This window comes from Coccinella septempunctata, chromosome 5, assembly GCF_907165205.1.
Source record: "Coccinella septempunctata chromosome 5, icCocSept1.1, whole genome shotgun sequence".
NCBI classification, from domain to species: domain Eukaryota; kingdom Metazoa; phylum Arthropoda; class Insecta; order Coleoptera; family Coccinellidae; genus Coccinella; species Coccinella septempunctata.
Window position 1 is genome coordinate 31,454,319 of NC_058193.1, and position 17,199 is coordinate 31,471,517.

At 34.4% G+C, this 17,199-nt stretch overlaps 1 protein-coding gene across 1 annotated transcript; it reads left to right on the top strand.

Moving 5' to 3' along the window:
- Window positions 1-153: 153 nt before the first annotated feature.
- Window positions 154-17,147, top strand: LOC123314209 (mycosubtilin synthase subunit C). Its single transcript, XM_044899347.1, has 14 exons — window positions 154-321; window positions 8,865-9,003; window positions 9,268-9,552; window positions 11,646-11,810; window positions 11,878-12,104; window positions 13,626-13,688; window positions 14,376-14,586; window positions 14,830-15,080; window positions 15,186-15,486; window positions 15,545-15,757; window positions 15,815-15,950; window positions 16,081-16,344; window positions 16,547-16,730; window positions 16,822-17,147. The coding sequence occupies exons 2-14, from the start codon at window positions 8,868-8,870 to the stop codon at window positions 16,960-16,962; spliced, it is 2,577 nt and encodes an 858-aa protein (XP_044755282.1). The 5' UTR covers window positions 154-321; window positions 8,865-8,867; the 3' UTR covers window positions 16,963-17,147.
- Window positions 17,148-17,199: the final 52 nt, after the last annotated feature.

The window sequence follows — 17,199 nt, forward strand, 5'->3', positions numbered from 1 at the left end:
TCAAGTTACCGGACAACACATCCTTCCCCCAAACACTGCAACCAGAGTAGGGATGGATGGAAGTCAAGACATGGAAGGATAATAATGCAATGCACTTGCCCCCCTTCTATACCACCGTTTGAAAACGCATAATATATATATTTGAACCCCCTCGCGCCACGCTGCGTTTTTCTATGTCGATTCAGTGTTGGGATCTTTAAACAAACGGTGTTGCTCGCATCGTTGTTCTTAGGGAGATTGATTGGGTGAATGTGCATCTTCTCCGACAACGGTGTCACTGCTGGATTTACCTGAATAAGTAGTCAATTGGTTGATACGACGGTGAGTTGTTGCGATTAAAAAAATCCCGATCCTGCCTGCTCGCACGCTTAAGATTCCGATACCAGGAAATTTATTCCATTAGTCGAGATCTTTCTGAGAAAATGCCGTGCTCGTGGCATCATTAAGGGAGAAATGAGGCTAGGTGGTCCTTTTTGGGCATTTTTTTTCGATCCGCAACTTATCAGCTGCGTCAAGTCGGAATCGAAACCGAACGGGCAGAACTAAAAGGATTCAATAAAGGCGATAAAAATCAAACAGGGCTTATTTGATTTGAGTAATTTATTGGACGGATGAGCGGCCTATCACACCAAACTGCTTCGCAACTTTGTCCTATCCAAAATTCGATTTGATAAGCTTATATTTTGGTCCAAAGTATATTTTTGCGAAATATTTTTCAGGCTTAACTTTGATCTTTTCAATTATAAATATTTTCGTGCTATGAAATGAAAAAGGCAGTATGAAAAGTTGCAGAGCAATTTGCCCCTCATTTTTGTATTTCCGCATTTAATTTCTAAAAAAGTTTTTAGTGTTTCTAGAACAGCAATTTTGAAGTAGGTATTTTCAAAAGTTTTGTTTGACTATTTCGCAATAATTACGCATTTATTGATGCTAAAAATGGAGAAGTTTGGTTTTAAAGATTATGTTTCAAATATTAATTTTTTTTGTTGGCATAAATGATATTTCACTCATTTCTCGAAACTTTTCTCAATATTTTTATAGAGTTTTGCGTCTGTCAATGAAAACGATTCTGCTGCTCAATCCTAATTCTTGGTAATCGTAGATTATAGAGAATAAATCAATTCCAATTTATCTTTAGAATATCGCAATTTTTTCAATATAAAAATTGTTTCTACCTCTGGTTTCAAAATGTCGAAATTTTTTCGAAAATTTTCACAAACAGGAAGAATATATTCCTCCAATTGGATGTCCTTCTACAAATATAGGTACAGGAAGCTTTTGAAGTACAAAAAAATATAAATATTATTCAAACTGTTTGAATACAAATTTTGGGGAGTTTTTCCATTTTCAAGTTGTGTTTTACATTAGAATCTTTTCTCAAATTGAATGTGAATGATCTCGATAAAAAGCTGTGGACATTGAAAACTATGGTACAACGATTTCGATTTTCCAAAAAATGGAGAAGTTTGGTTTTAAAGATTATGTTTCAAATATTCATTCTTTTTTGTTGGAATAAATGATATTTGACTGATTTTTTGAAACTTTTTTCAATATTTTTATTGAGTTGAATATCGCAATTTTTTTCAGTATAACAATTCTTCGTTCAATTCATTACGTTTTTTTGAAACGACTCTAGGATCCTCTTTATTGCCATTTTCTTTCATCATTTTTAATAATTTTTCAGTACAAACTGTATCTGATCTTCGATTTTTTCAACTTCTACCTCTGGTTTCAATCGTCGGAATTTTTCCAAGGAATTTCAGAAACAGGAAGAATATATTCCTTCAATTCTGGAGGTTTTTTGAGTACTTCAAAAAAATAGAGATATTATTCAAATTGTTCGAATACAAATTTTAAGACTTTTTTCCATTTTCAAGTGATATTTTACATTCTATTATTCTTTCAAAATGAAAGTGAACGATCTCGATAATAAGCTGTGGACATGAAAATTATGGTCTATCGATTTAGCTCTTCCACCCAGAAAATATCAAAGTTTTTTTTTATTGATTGATCTCCATTCGATCTCGATACATTGTGGTAGTAAAACTGTCCCTCGAACACTTTATCGAAAGTGATTCACAATAAACAGTTCAAGTTTATAAGACATAAGAGCAGTTATACTCTTTAATATTTCAACTTTTTCAATAAAATGTATGTGTTCCGTCTATGGATATGGTATTATTATGTCGATTTATAGATACCGTGCGATTTCACGATATCTTGATGTTGCGAAAAATGGAAAATGTCATGTCTTCGGTGTGCTTTATGAGGACATTTTCAATTGCAATTACTCAATACGAATATTGAATGAACGGTGAATCAGTGGCGCAGTCAGAAGAATGCTCAATTATTACTGTGAAGGATAATCTAATTAAGGAATTCAAAACATCGTAGAGCGATTTTGAGAGTAGATTTTTATTTATACGAGTAAGAATATAATTAGATGAGCAAGATTTTCGAGAAAAGTGAAAAGTTCGAAAATGTTATTTCGAGATTTGTATGGAATTCTATACTCCATTCGCTTTTATTTTAGCAGTCAGTTGGCCATGGAAATTTGACACATTTCACTCTGTTTAGTACGAAAATGTGGGGTTAAGACGCTTGTCAAAACATTTTTTGGTTTTAAATCAACGCTATGTTGCCCGTTCTACGTGAATGTCTAATTAATTACGTATTTTATCACAATGTCGAATCTCTTCGGAAAATATGTGACGTACATAATTGAAGTTTATACAAACTGATTGAAGGCATACCAAATCCAGTTATTTGCATGGAAAATACAAGAGATCGGTGTAATATCATAATATGCACTAGCTTGACGAGAGTTAATGTTCGTTATCTTCTTTGGCTAAAGTGTGAATACGTTACATCAGTTGTAGATTTCAAAAATATTAACCCGAAAATGAAATGCATATATGATGTAGTGGTTGGGAATGGATATCTCCCAAAAGAATTTACAGATAATTACAAGAATGTTAAATTCTTCAACAAAAATCATCTTGCATCAATAAAAGTAAAAGGAATTAAAGGAAGTTTCAAGTCAAGATGAACTTCACCTTTGAACAAAAAATTTCACATGAATAAACAATTTACAGAACAACTGGCGCGTATTTGTGGCTGAGCATGTTAATACATTGATATAATAATAATAATTAGGTATTTATTGGTACCTTAAGACATTAACAATGTATAGGACAAGTCAAATGAAAAATAGATCCTGTATCCTGTAGTAAACTTTTCACATTACTTCAATCAAACATAAAATTCTCAAATGCCACCACTTTTTTGGGTCTCCCAATAGAAGAAAATTCTTCGTCATCCTCTTCATTCACAATCTTTCTGATTGTGGAAATATTCAGCTGAAATATGAGTCGTTTAGATTCAGATGAAACATTATATAAATTTTCTTACATTGAATATGTTCGCTACCGTCTGACGTATTGTGGATTCTAGAATATCAGGGTATAACTATTTGAATGAGCGGACCTGAATTCTGAATAGCACTTCCTGAAACCCTGTCTCTTTTTTCAATCACTTTCGGCATTTTCGTAATAAAAATTGATATTAGATGTGGCAACGGCGTTATGACATCAACAACATTTTATGAGTTCCAACCTTACTCCGTTCTAGTTACAAAAACTTGAGAAAATTATTTCATGGCCAACCGACTGCTAAAATAAATGTGAATGGAGTATACTTGTCAATTACTTTTTTAGATTTTCCTTATAAAAAAAAATTGCAAGGGACGAGAGAGGTTTTCGATTGAATGGGATTCAAATATGCGGTGGTTGCAAAAATATTGTAGCCAGTAAAAAGCGGTCCATCTCCAAAATAGGTAGCTCTTTATGAGGTTTCGTACATCTTAAACTCCAGTGTAAAAAAATTCAGTGATTTTTGTATGACCTGATTCTGAGATGAAAAAGCAAAGACTATTTTAAGGGTAAAATTCAAGATGGCTGTGACTACGAAAGTGGCGACAAAAATCAAAATTATGTCTAATTTTGTCTTTCTCAAAGACCCTATTTATATGGAAATGGGTTCTTTCAGAAGCTCGTTATGAATTATGAAACTCTTGTACAAGACACATTGCCAACGTTTGGATAATCTTATTTTTCGATTTAATTTTCTGAAGTAAAAGTCTTCCGATTGACTTCTAACAACCAATATTCGACCCAGTATTGTTACAATCATCGAAGAATGCTTCAAGCTGCGAAGATAATTGAAAGAAAGTACCAAACGTTCACTTTCAACTCCAAGAACAAGGGAACACCATAAAAAGCGATCATTTCTGGACAACTTCAGTTATGGCACTTCCTGCACAGATAATGACAACACACCTGTATAACCCCGGTGGGAAAAAATGCGAAATCCTCATGGTCGCAGGTTCTTCGTGATTTCTTTATGACCGCCACAATGGAAGACCACAGAAGCCACCAAGCGTGGCTCATATACGACGGTTAGAGGAGTTGCAGCAATGAAGGCTGCCTCGGTTGGGCAAGACGAAGGACAAAAGAGCGCTAAAAGACGGAAATTAAAATTTCCGAAATGGGTCAATAACGATTTCGCCAGTTATTGTTATTGGATATTTTCGACTCGCTTTTTGCACTTCGGATTACGCTTCGTTTGACGTTCCTATTGTTATGACGCCGTAGGTTGTTTTTGCAACAAGGACTTATTAGAACCTACAGGAAAGTCAATATACAGGGTGTTCCTTTGAAGATTTGGAGGTACAAACGAGGAGGAAAGATTCCTTAAGTGATTTTAAGGAAAAAAGTCCCACTAACGTAGGATCGCAAACGTTTCGTTTTCGAGATACAGAGTGTCAAAATTTGAATTTTTGAATTGGTTGTGAAGACACATTTATTATTAGAAATACCGAGTTAAATTTGTCAGTTAATGTGTCAAAACTAACAATGAATTTATTCACCACAATTCCTCAATTTTTATGACACTTTTTTCTGAGAATTTCGAGACAATCGTTCGAATTTTTTTTCTCGAAATCGGTAGTATATACGACAAAACTACAAGAAACCATAAAGTTTAGTATAACAACAAAGTTTCTTTTTACAATTTTTCAAATCAACAGTGGCTTACCAAAAAAAGTTCTCGATGAAAAAAGGGGACAGTGTTCCAAAAAAATATCACCCTGTAGATTTGCTATCGAAACTGTCATGTCAAATGGAGTGAACTATCAATTTTAACATTCATGCCAAATTTCGGTTGAATATCTTGTGAAGTGTAGATACTATAAGAGAAAACATTTTAAATGTATTTAACACCCTGTATTTCGAAAACAAATCGTTTGTGGTCCCATGTTTAGAATTTTTTTTCTTGAAATCACTCAAGGAATCTCCTCTTTTTAATTGTACCTCCAATTTAGGAACACCCTGTTTGGTTAATGCAATAAAATTAGGTCAGGAGGATTTTTAACAAAAGGTCATTTGGAAAAGTCCACCAAAATGTTGACCCCTGCATTGCCTCTAAAAACTATTGAGGGAGTTATACAGGTTGTTTCAGAATAAGGTTCCTTAAATTCGTCATCTAATTAGATGCCGAATCATCTAAGTAATTACTCAGATGATTTTATGATACAAAGATTCTATGAACTGGGTCTCTGATGCATTGTTTCTGAGATAGAGGCTGTTGGAAGTTGTTTTTTCGGGAATATTTTTGAAACCGTGAACGTTTTTTTTTAGTTTTAGGTTATGAGTAAGCATTGCAGCAATTTTTTCCAAGTTTAAATTATTTTTTATATATTCACCAGTGGCGTCCGTACAGATCTCTGTCAGAACAAATTTGGTGAAAAAATGGTACTCCAATTGTTTTTTTCAAATTAAAAATCACTTTCGTAATTACCACATAATTCACAGTAAGAATGTTGTCTTAAGTTTTTATCTGCGATAAATACTTTCTGAGATAAAAATAAAATGCAATTTCCTCTGAGAGCTATATATTTTCTTTTTCTTCTTTCTTTCTCCCTCTTATGAGGGAGATAATGTCTTATCACAATCAAAGGGAGGTCGAAATTAAAAAAAGGAGCGTAAATAAATAAAATATAATTATTTTTGTCAGTACAGTAATAACATGTAGAAAATTTCGAAGCAGAGGAGATTAAGAGACCAGTTTCAAATATCGAAAAAATATCACTTTTAAAGAAGGATAACCGTTACAAAGGTTCTTCCTAAGGAGGAAGATTGATCCTCTCACTATTCAAGAAATCCTCAACAAAACTGATCTTCCAAAATGTTTCCATGGTGTTATGATTTTTGTTTTCTATAGGTTTAGGTGGATCGAAGTTGAAGTTCAGTGATTGACTCTGTCGTAAGATTTTTTTTTTCAATTTTGGGTCGTGCTTCGCTTGTGAAATTGTCAATGGGGCATGTAGGTGAAAGGTTCAGTACGAATCTGTTCTTTCCCTCGCCAAAGAAAAAAATTTCCTTACGACAACTTCAGCAGCCTTGAAATGCATAAGTAGGGAGCACTTCTAATTTTTAATCGCTCTCTGTACAGTCCACAGAATGAGAATAAATTTTACAACCTATGTAATTACAAGTAGGCTAACTGAAATGTTCTCTTCAATATGTGATGATAAAATTGAGCATGAATTATTGTTCTCACTATCTCCACTGTAGGGTGAATGCATGCAAAATCACCTTGAAATACTTTCAGTCAATTATGCTTGGAGCGTTCGTATTCAGGAAAAGTTTCATATTATTCGTTTGGTAATATATTTTGAGCAAGTCAAAAATCAGCGTAATAGACGGACATATTCTTGCCCTCGTAGGCGAATTTTTCGTATTTGTGACCTGAATTCATGACGTAATTGAATGGATTGAGCGAAACCTATTTAGATGAAAGGGAAATTATTATTAATAATGTCGCGAATTAATATAGCTGTGGACTCCAGCAGATTTTAAACCGGAGCATTGACTATTTGCCTGAGCAATTCTGAACGCAACTGCCGAAACAAAAATCGTGCTTTAAAACATGGAATTTTAAATAGATGCAATGTTTGACTTGAACTACTACATGATTGTGAAAAAAAATTTTTATTTTCAGTTTTATTTCACAAACGGTTTCATCGAATGAAATGAATTTCGGAATATAGTTTTTTATTTATTTGATGAATCTTTTTCGAACACAAGATATCACCGACGTCCTCTAGTTTTCTGATTATGACCATTACGTACCATAAAAATACCAAAAATTCAAAGAACCCAACTCTTGAAACTAAGTTGGAAGCTATCTAATGAATATTTGTTTTGTAAAATAAAAGTATTCTTCATGTTTTCTAATGTAATACGCCGTTTTCGAGTAATTTGATGTTCAAAAATAAAAAATATCAGTGATATTCGGAAAATTCCAACTCTTTTCAAAAGATCCACTGATGTGTAGTGTCATATATTAAGCTTGTTTTTCTGAAGGGAATTTTGTTTCTTCAGGGGTGGCATAGCTCATTAGGAAAACTTTAAATGGCCATATCTTTTTATCAGGGCCGAATCGGAAAAAATTGTATAGAAAAAAAGTGTTTCTTTTGACCTCACGAGTCTACTGTTGAAATATTTTTACTAGTCAAAGTCTCACTGTACTGTACTGTATATGTAATGTAATCAAATCCTATATCATACTATAACATATATTAGAAAAATATTGGCATGTCTCTTCATTGAGAAAACACATATCTAAGGCACACATGTAAAGTGTTGGCACATGTAAAGCATTGGAATATCTAAAAAATAATACATATTTATGTGTATCTACAAGATTAATTAAATTGTACCAATATTTTAATTTCAGTTTATCTGATTTTGAATAGTTTTCGTAACGCATTATACTCCATGCGTCCCATACTTTCAAAAATTTGATTGTCCGTTGATCAACCAAAAAAAAATTGCGATTAAATCTAACAAATAACCCACGGTCGAATATAACCTAGAGAAACATATTTTATCGCTTCATAACACTGCTAACTCTAGGTCTAGGTCAATATACTGTCGGAAGTGTACTAATAATAAATTGATGTAATAGTTTAAGCCACTAATTTCATACCTCCATAAGTAAATAAGCAAAGCGTGTCAATCAAATAAGAAATATGAAAATATATGATTGTCTAAAGGAGGTTAAAATTTTATCGAAAAAGTTCGTAGTAGTTGAATCCTTGAGGCTATAACAACAATTGGTACATGTTATTGAACGTTGAATGCAGCTAACGTAATTTGAAATTTAATTAGGAAAATATTAACGCTAAGAATATACTTTCTCAAGTGCTCACAGGGTACATGTACTCAACAGAATGATTGCAAAATTTCTTCACATCATTTCAGCTCTTGCTTCCAAATGTTGAAAACATCATGAGAATTGAAATTTGTGATTGATTATGACTCAAGGGTTCTGATTGCGAATATTTACTCTTTATGTTGTTAATAAAAAACAAGTAACACTTACAGAATGGAAAGATAACTGCAATACGGTTTTGAGGAAATTTTTTTTTAAGGGATAGCGTATTAACTGTGATGTAGGTTATTAGATTTGACCAAACTGCTTAGGAGTTTTTCATAGCTAGAAGGTTTAAGTTTTAGCACAAAAGTCACCATCCGCAGCCTACTATACCTAATCGATTTCAGAGAACAAAAGCTTGATAAAGTGAAAAAAGAATATGATGAAAACACCTTAAAATATCCCAGTTTTTCCTGAAAGAACACCTGTATAAAACATGATCCAGATAACTTGAAATTTATACGTGATTCCTATCAATCAGGGAATCCATTGTGACAATAAAATATCAAAATTTAAATTTCAAAAATGTTGGATCCTAATCTATTACCTATGTATATTACTTCTTTAAGTCGATTATTGTTTTTCAGACTATGGGGTCCCTACCGCAGTTCTCCATTTTGAAAGGGCCTACAAGACGTTATAATCCTGAATATATCAACGACATCATAGAATCTACTCTTTCAGACTCAAACATAGCCGATAAAATTGCATTGATCTTTGAAGATGGTGAGTAGAGTGGATACATAGAATGATCCAACTGCACTCTTCTTCGACTGAGACTAGTTTAGGCACAATCAGGTGCTCCCCAATAAACTGTTAACCAAGTCATAAGACTAAGACTAACCCAAATTTCGTTACTACCATTTTTGCTATCCAAATCATTTTCATCACTCGAAGACAGCATCCTAGTCTGTTTCTTTCTTAAAAGAAAAATAAAACAAAAAATGATTTCGAAGAGAAAACTAGTTTTGCATAATAATATTTCTCCAGGTGACAAAAACACCCTGAAACACACATATGCCGAGCTGAATATCATCACCAACAAGCTCGCGAGGGTTATCAAAAACACGATCATCCAAGAGAAGCTTCAGAGAAATCTTGATGGAGATTATTTGGTGGCAGTGAATTTGCTGCCTACTGATCGTCTGGTGCTGGTCCTGCTTGCCATCTGGAAAGCTGGAGCTGCTTACCTGCCCCTGGACCACGCCTTTCCAGGTGCAAGAATTGAACATATTGTGAGAGAGGCTAAGCCTGCAATAGTAATTTTCGACGAAGGTGAGATATTCTACAACAATTCTTGTCATTCATTGTGGAACTGTTGTTTTTGCTTTTCACAGAGTATTTTCTATTCCTTTCACCAATTTGGAATGACTAGATTGAAATATAATACGTTCTGCTGCTTCGAAAGTGGCAGAAAACATGTGAATTCTAATGTTGAAGGTGGTTTCACTTATCTCATCGCTATTTACATACATTCATCAATTTTAACCGCTCAAATCCATTTGTTACCTTATCAATTCGAACGATCGCACACAAATCACACCTAAAAACCTTCAAATATGTAGAGTGTATCCCAATAAACAATTTTTTTTCCCCATAGTAAAAAATATTAAAACAAAATGAATAGTGTAGTATTCCCAGACAAAAACCTGTAGATAGTTTTGATCGTGTTTAGATATTTTCTAAAATGAAGAAGGTATTCGAAATCAACAAAATATCAAAATTTGGTTATATCTTTGTGGCAAATGAAGATATCGTGAAACGGTTTCCACTGATGGACTTTTCACGAAAATTTGCCCAAGATTCCTCCCAAAGTTTTTACTTATCTAGTCTAGAATTACCAAAAACAGCATAAAATCAGAAAATTTGGGATACCCTGTACTGTCATAATAATACATGATATTATATTAAGCAGGAGATTAGCTCACCTCTTATAATTTAATTATGAATCAAAGTATTCAGCTCAGTTTCGATAACGCCATGTCAAAAACTGCATATTATGATATGTGCACATGATTGTAAACATGTGTAATTTTCATCATCAACCTTCGAATGATTTGGTAACGTATCCTTTAACACAATAGAATAAATTTAATTAGTCAAAATCATAATAATTGCTACCGCATATTATTATAGTTTCAATGGTGGTTGTATTGATTTAGGAGGTCTGAAATATTCATGAACGTTTTAATTTTGATGGATGGTGTCATTTAAACCGTTGAATTTCTGGCACCGACAACTGGAATGATGAAAATTCATGATTAGATTTTGAGGAAAGATAAGCTGGAGAAGAATTATGTTCTGACAGAATCTTGTTTATTTGATTAATCGTGGATTATGATTACCTTTCGATAAACTTTGCATTGCAATTGTTGAAAACTTTGGAACATTTTATTCTATAGTTATACATAAATAAACACCAAAGATAATGAATGAGTATTGAACAACTTACAACCTAGTTGTTGAACGTTGAAAAATTAAAACCCCTTCAGATCCACAACAAAAGAATGATTGAATTGCAAATGCTTAAACTTTTATCCCATCCAGTTCATAACTCGATCAGCTGAAAGATTATTAACGCCACTTCATTTGATGTATCGTTTTTATTGGTATCAGGATCAGGAGGAATAATAAGTGCCTATCGATTTTGAGTGTTTTCCATACGAGATAAGAACGGCTTCATCAAGTCGTCAAAGCATATTTGACGAGGCTTTGGCCCGTGAAATTGAGCCAGTGAATGATGATTGACGATATGAAGGTCCATCAAAGGGAAGAAGAAAATCGAAAGCTACGTATATGAAAGGGATATTTTGGAATATTAAGGAATAAGAGGGGTATACAGGGATAATGAAACGACCAAATTTTACTCAAGGATTTCCCTTATGAACTGCATCGTGTTTATGCTTCTTAAATCAGATAAAACTGAAAATATTTTTTTTAATGTCAATAACCACTTCATTTAGCTCAATTTCAAAGAGTCATGAGCTCGAGGATTGTGGATGGCATAGACCAAATATGCTAAATCGAGACTTCTTAGAGGCCAACAGCTCCATTTCTGGTGATTGCAGGCAATCAACCAACTTTTACCCCAATAACTCTGAATAGCCTTGGCGAAACAAGTGACTTTGCACCATTAAGTTGGCAGAACGTGTTTTGCAAATAAAATTGCGCCAACTTGTTATCCTCGAAAGGCCAAATTTTGTAGGAAATCGATTTATAAACTCAAATATTTCGAATTGTTTTTATTTAGCCCAACTGGGGACAGAAAATCTGAAGGTCTTCTTTGATACTGACCTACAGTAAGGACTACAAGACTCAACCTTACGTTCAAGAGTGACAATAAATACATCGACAACTATTGTTTTCAGATTCGGACTATTATGCAGACGCCTTCAAACTTCCAGTCGATGAGCTGTGGTCAAAGTCGAGTAAAGAATCAGACTTGGGGCTCAAGAAAAATGAACGGCTCAAGCATCAAAGTGGTGATCTGGCCATTGCCTTGTACACTTCAGGTAGCACCGGTGTACCTAAAGGTAGGTTTTCCAATTTTCCGCTGAACATTTCGCAGATACAGAAACTTCATAACGGAACTTTTCATAGGTGTGAAACTACCGCACAAGGTGATCCTGAACCGACTGAACTGGCAATTCAAAGCTTTTCCCTACAGCGATACTGAAAAAGTGTGTGTGTTCAAAACAGCCCTGACGTTTGTCGATAGCATTTCCGAAATTTGGGGACCACTGATGAAAGGATTGTCTCTGCTTGTCATACCCAAGGAAGTCACTAAAGATCCTGAGAGATTGATAGAAGCCTTGGAGAAGTATAAGGTAAAATTTGGATTATGACAAAAAATTTCGTGGCTGCTGATTGCAGGGTTGCAGTATATATAATTTACACTAAGTGAAGAGTTTTCACATTTCGTAAAACAGTTGCATATGAAAATTTTTTGCAAAAGAAACTAATATTATATCATGTCAAGTGGTTCATATAGATATTTTTTCTAATTTTAGACAAATACACTACGCTGACACATTAGTGTTGATACATTCCACGATATTTTTCACACAAAGACAGATTATTCGATAACCATCACATTTTTAGGAATAATATTAAAATATGGAGACGATCTAGAAATATTTTCATATCTTCTATTGCATATGTTCAACTAATTAAAAGTTAGAAAATCGGGAATTTTCAAAGAGCACATTTGTATTCGATCATTCAAGTCGTACAAATTTTTCGAAATTTTCATCAAACCTCTATGCTGACCCATTGGAGTTGATACAGTTCTCGAAATTTTTCACATACTGCAAGTTAATAAGGGATATTTGATCACCATCATATTTTGAACTTTCAGACTTGAAAAAAATGCATGACACCATAGAACGATGATCACTATTAAATATTCTGCTGAAAATAACTCTAATCGAATTCAAAATAAATGATAAATTCAAGCATGAATATTCAACGTACTCTTAAAGTTCAGGTATCCATTTCAATTATATTATAACTAATTTTCGGTAACTGAAGAATACATTATTTTCAAATAATAATTTTAAATTAGGCAGAAGCGAAAAATCAAATTCTTGTTTTGAATCTGAATGTTTTCGCTCATTCTAGTAGCTTCTTTCGAGAAAAATATTTCATAAAAATGGAAAATAGACACGAAAATTTTTTTATATTGAAATTTTTTCTAATTCCAAAATTTTTTCGGTTTATTTCGATTTAATCTTCGAGTACTATCACAAAAAGTTCGCAGGCACTCCCTTCCCTTCTTGAAATTGGAAATATTTCGATTATATGAATAGGTATAAAATGAATCCCAAAAACCTCACGCTGACACATTGAAACCAATGGAATTTTAAAACATTTTTGCACACTCAAACAGTGTCCCTTTCTCGTGGTTTCTATTGAAAAATTATATCAAAATTCGAAAAAATTTGATGAAATTTTTTTTGATGTTCGACAAAAATTTATTTTATCATTTATTATTTATTCATAATGAACCTACAGGCTAAAGAATATCTTTCATATTGAGGAACTGTTTCTCGATTCTTACCGTAATAAAGATATTCATTATACCAGACTGTTGAAAGCGTTTTCCTGGTGCAAGGATTGCGCTGCAATATATTATAATTTCTTCATCGTCACCTGTGTCCTTTCATGCATATCCATGTTCACCTTTGCGAGTCTAGATCTGCAGTTACGCCACTGTCTCATACAACTAGTTTCGCAAAACACAAAATTAAAAATCTAGAAGTGCACTAGGCAAGAATATCAACATGACTGGGCCTTTGCGCTTTGTTCTAGAAAGGTTCGCCAAATTCAAAAGTATGTATCTCTTTCAGGTTGAAAGATTGGTTTTGGTGCCATCCTTGTTGAGATCGATTCTGATGTTTCTAGAAATACAGGTGAGTACGTAGAAGGAACCAGATTCAGTCCCAACTGTCTGACCCTCAAGGTCAGTCAGTAGGTGTAGTATAAATGTGACCCCGAACTGTCAAACTGTACTATGAACGATCCAGCGTTCACTTCTTGCAAAAATGATTGACGGAAAACATTTTCCCCCCTTCAAACGATTTTCTCGAACTCGAATATTTATATCAAAATGGTGGACTTTTGCCACGCGACATAACCTTATTCTTTAAAAATGGTGTCGATCTAGAGCGTGTTGGGGAATATTGAATAATCGCGAAATAATGAATTAATTATGTATTTCACAGCTTTCGCAACTTAAATTCACTTCGATAAATATTCATTCAAATGTTCTCTGCTATAAATTCATATGCAGAATGTCCCAGTGAAAAAAACGGAACCACCCCTGATATTTTTCATTGTCTAATGATTAGCTAAATTCAATGAAACGGGTTCAAAATTATTCATAAGTTATTTGAAAGCCTTAAAAATGCAACCCTCTACGAGAGGGCGCTACATCCCCAAGAATTTGAATTGTGGCACCTGATTTCAAAGGTCTTTGAATTTCCTCTTCAGAAAAGTCCAACTCGTCAGGTCAGTAGTTTGGCAAGAAAACGGATATTCCCTTACAAATCAATTGTTCAATTGTAGTTGAGGGGTATATTAGAGTGATTTTTTTTCAGAAAAAAGATGGAATACTGTCCAAACTGAAAACGTGGGTGTGTTCAGGAGAAACCTTGGTGAAGAGTGCAGCCTTGGACTTTTATAAGTACTTCCCTGAAAATGAACATCGCCTCTGCAATTTTTATGGCAGCACTGAAATCATGGGTGACGTTACATACTACGTTATCAAGGGGTTGGATCAAATGAAATCCATAGAGAAGGTCCCTATAGGTAAGTTGGAAATACATGGATGTACAATTGCAATTTTGTGTCCTGGAGCTTGTGGAAAACTGTTTTCCCTTGGCCTACGGTTAAAACTGCCGATAAATGTCTCGTTTTCGACTTGCGACCAAAGGGCTCTAGGATGATTTACATTTTTCAACTAAAATGACTAAATTACCTAATTTTTTTACATCGACTAAAAGAGTTTCGCTTTTTTATACCATCTTCTGTCAAGTTTTTGTTTCCAACCAGGTATTCCTGTCGACAATACCATCATCTACCTTCTGGACTCTGAGTTTCGCCCAGTGAAAGCAGGAGAAATTGGGGAGTTGTACGTTTCGGGTTTAAACCTTGCATCTGGCTATATCAACGGCAGAGATCCAGAAAAATTCCTCGACAATCCACTTGCTATCGACCCTACTTACGCAAAACTATACAGGACTGGAGATTTTGCAAAACTGGAAAGGGGTGTTCTAATGTATGAGGGCAGAACAGACTCACAGGTAAAGGTTCCGTGAATTTGAAGAAAAAACAACTCTTTGCACCATAAGAGTGACACGTGAAAGATTACACTGAAGATCCTTTTATCTTAAATGTATCCCTTTTAGGTTAAAATTCGTGGTCACCGGGTTGATCTGACGGAGGTGGAAAAAGCAGTATCCTCCATAGAAGAAGTGGATAAAGCCGTGGTTCTCTGCTACAAGCCCGGTGAGATGAGCCAAGCACTCCTAGCTTTCGTCACCACCAGACAACTCGTGAGCGAGAGTTGGCTAGAAGCCTATTTGAGGAAAAAGCTCACACCATACATGATTCCACAGGTGATACTAGTCGACGCTATTCCTCTCTTAGTAAACGGAAAAATAGACAGGCAATCCTTGCTAAAAATGTACGAAAATACAAACAATAATGGTAAGAGAAACCATTTCCTTCACACCTTCAAGAAATTCACTACGTATATATTCCGCAGATGATGATCAGTACCAGGTCGACATAGACTACACAGGGGTGCCACCCCATCAGATGGAAGCAGCAAAGGTACTCTTTGAGACTGTCGCGGCAGTTTTAAACAGGGCCGCAAGAGCAGCTATAACAGTTGACGCGAACTTCTACAGCCTTGGAGGGAATTCTTTGAACTCCATTTACACTATAACTAAGTTGAATGAAAAGGGCTTCAGGATCGGTAGGGATTTCGTTCGTATTGTTATACCTAAATGATCCTTCACACTTCTCATTTCAGGTATAAGCGATTTTATAGCAGCCCTGGATCTCGGAGAGGTTTTGGAGAGGATGACAGCAGGGACAGTGGTTAATATACAACCACCACAGTTCACAGCACGTTCTTGCAAACCTTCCGACAAGGAATTGGTCATATCGTATGTAATTTTTTCATATTTTAGCCTAATTTTACATCATTACTAATGAATGAAAAAATTTTTACCAAGTAACAAAATCAAAGTGGACACTGTTTATTTCAGTTTCCTCTATTTAATTCTTCATTTTCAGGATAATAACTGAGAGTTTCTACAGAAAAGCCGATTTAGAACAGTGGATTCTATCGGAAATATCTGAAAACGATTACAGAAAGTACCTAAGTGACATTTGGGATCCTTTGGTGGAGAAAGGTCTAAGCTTCATCGTGAAAAATGAATACCAAAAGGTTGTTGCAGCCTGCATCAACTTCGACCTAGTGGATGAACCCGAGGTTGAGATTGACTCTGGGCTGATCAAGATCTTCGAGTTCTTGGACTTTGTTGAGGGGCCCATCAGGTATTCATTCAATTATTCTTAAAGACTTCCCCCACTAAATTTCAAGAAAAATAGTTACTTTTGGCTCTAAGATAACGTTTTATTTGTCTTTATCTCGATAAATATGAATGTCTTTTGAAGAATACTTTCTGAGATGCAAACATTTTTTGTATTTTTTTCTGGAGATCTTCGTGAGAATTTCTACAATCTCAAACGTTTTCAGGAAATCCAAACTTCCTAAAGATCAGAACAAGACCCTCCATTGTCATATGATGGGTACCCACAGTTCCTTGACATCGAGAGAAAACATTCTTGTGATACAATTTATGGAAGAAGAAGTATACAAGCTAGCTAAAATTAAAGGATTTGAAGGCATACTGACTGTTAACACTAGCCCTCTTACCCAGGTGAATAATATAAACTTGTTAAATTGTTCAACTCATCCCTCATATGCATATGTATGATCAAGGCTTTGAAATTTTTTCTATTTTTTGACAGCAATTGGGTAGGGATGTTTTCAAATACGACGTACTGCTGGATTACCAAGTGAACCAATATGTAGCACCTGATAACACAAAACCGTTTGGTCTGGCTCCTGATTCTCAAAGAGCACTTGTGCAGTGGAAAGCTGTAATTTGAATCTTTTTCCTTTATCGATTTCTATTCCTATCTATTATTTATTTTGTTAGTTCAATTATTGTACATAGTCGTTCGATCTTTGTTCTTTATGAACATTTACATGATGTATTATAGTTTGGACGTATTTTAGAAATAAGAGACCAATGTTAATATATTTATGTCAAAGAATAAATACTTGTAAAATTGGAGTTTATTTGTACATCTGACATATCCATCGATTGCCTCTCACACGTGAAT

Bases quoted from the DNA above. Each gene is read 5' to 3' on its own strand.
- LOC123314209 (XM_044899347.1), top strand. From the start codon at position 8,868: ATGGGGTCCCTACCGCAGTTCTCCATTTTGAAAGGGCCTACAAGACGT. The intron at 14,587-14,829 runs GTAAGTTGGAAA...GTTTCCAACCAG, and splicing joins CATAGAGAAGGTCCCTATAG to GTATTCCTGTCGACAATACC. The intron at 15,758-15,814 runs GTAGGGATTTCG...TTCTCATTTCAG, and splicing joins TGAAAAGGGCTTCAGGATCG to GTATAAGCGATTTTATAGCA.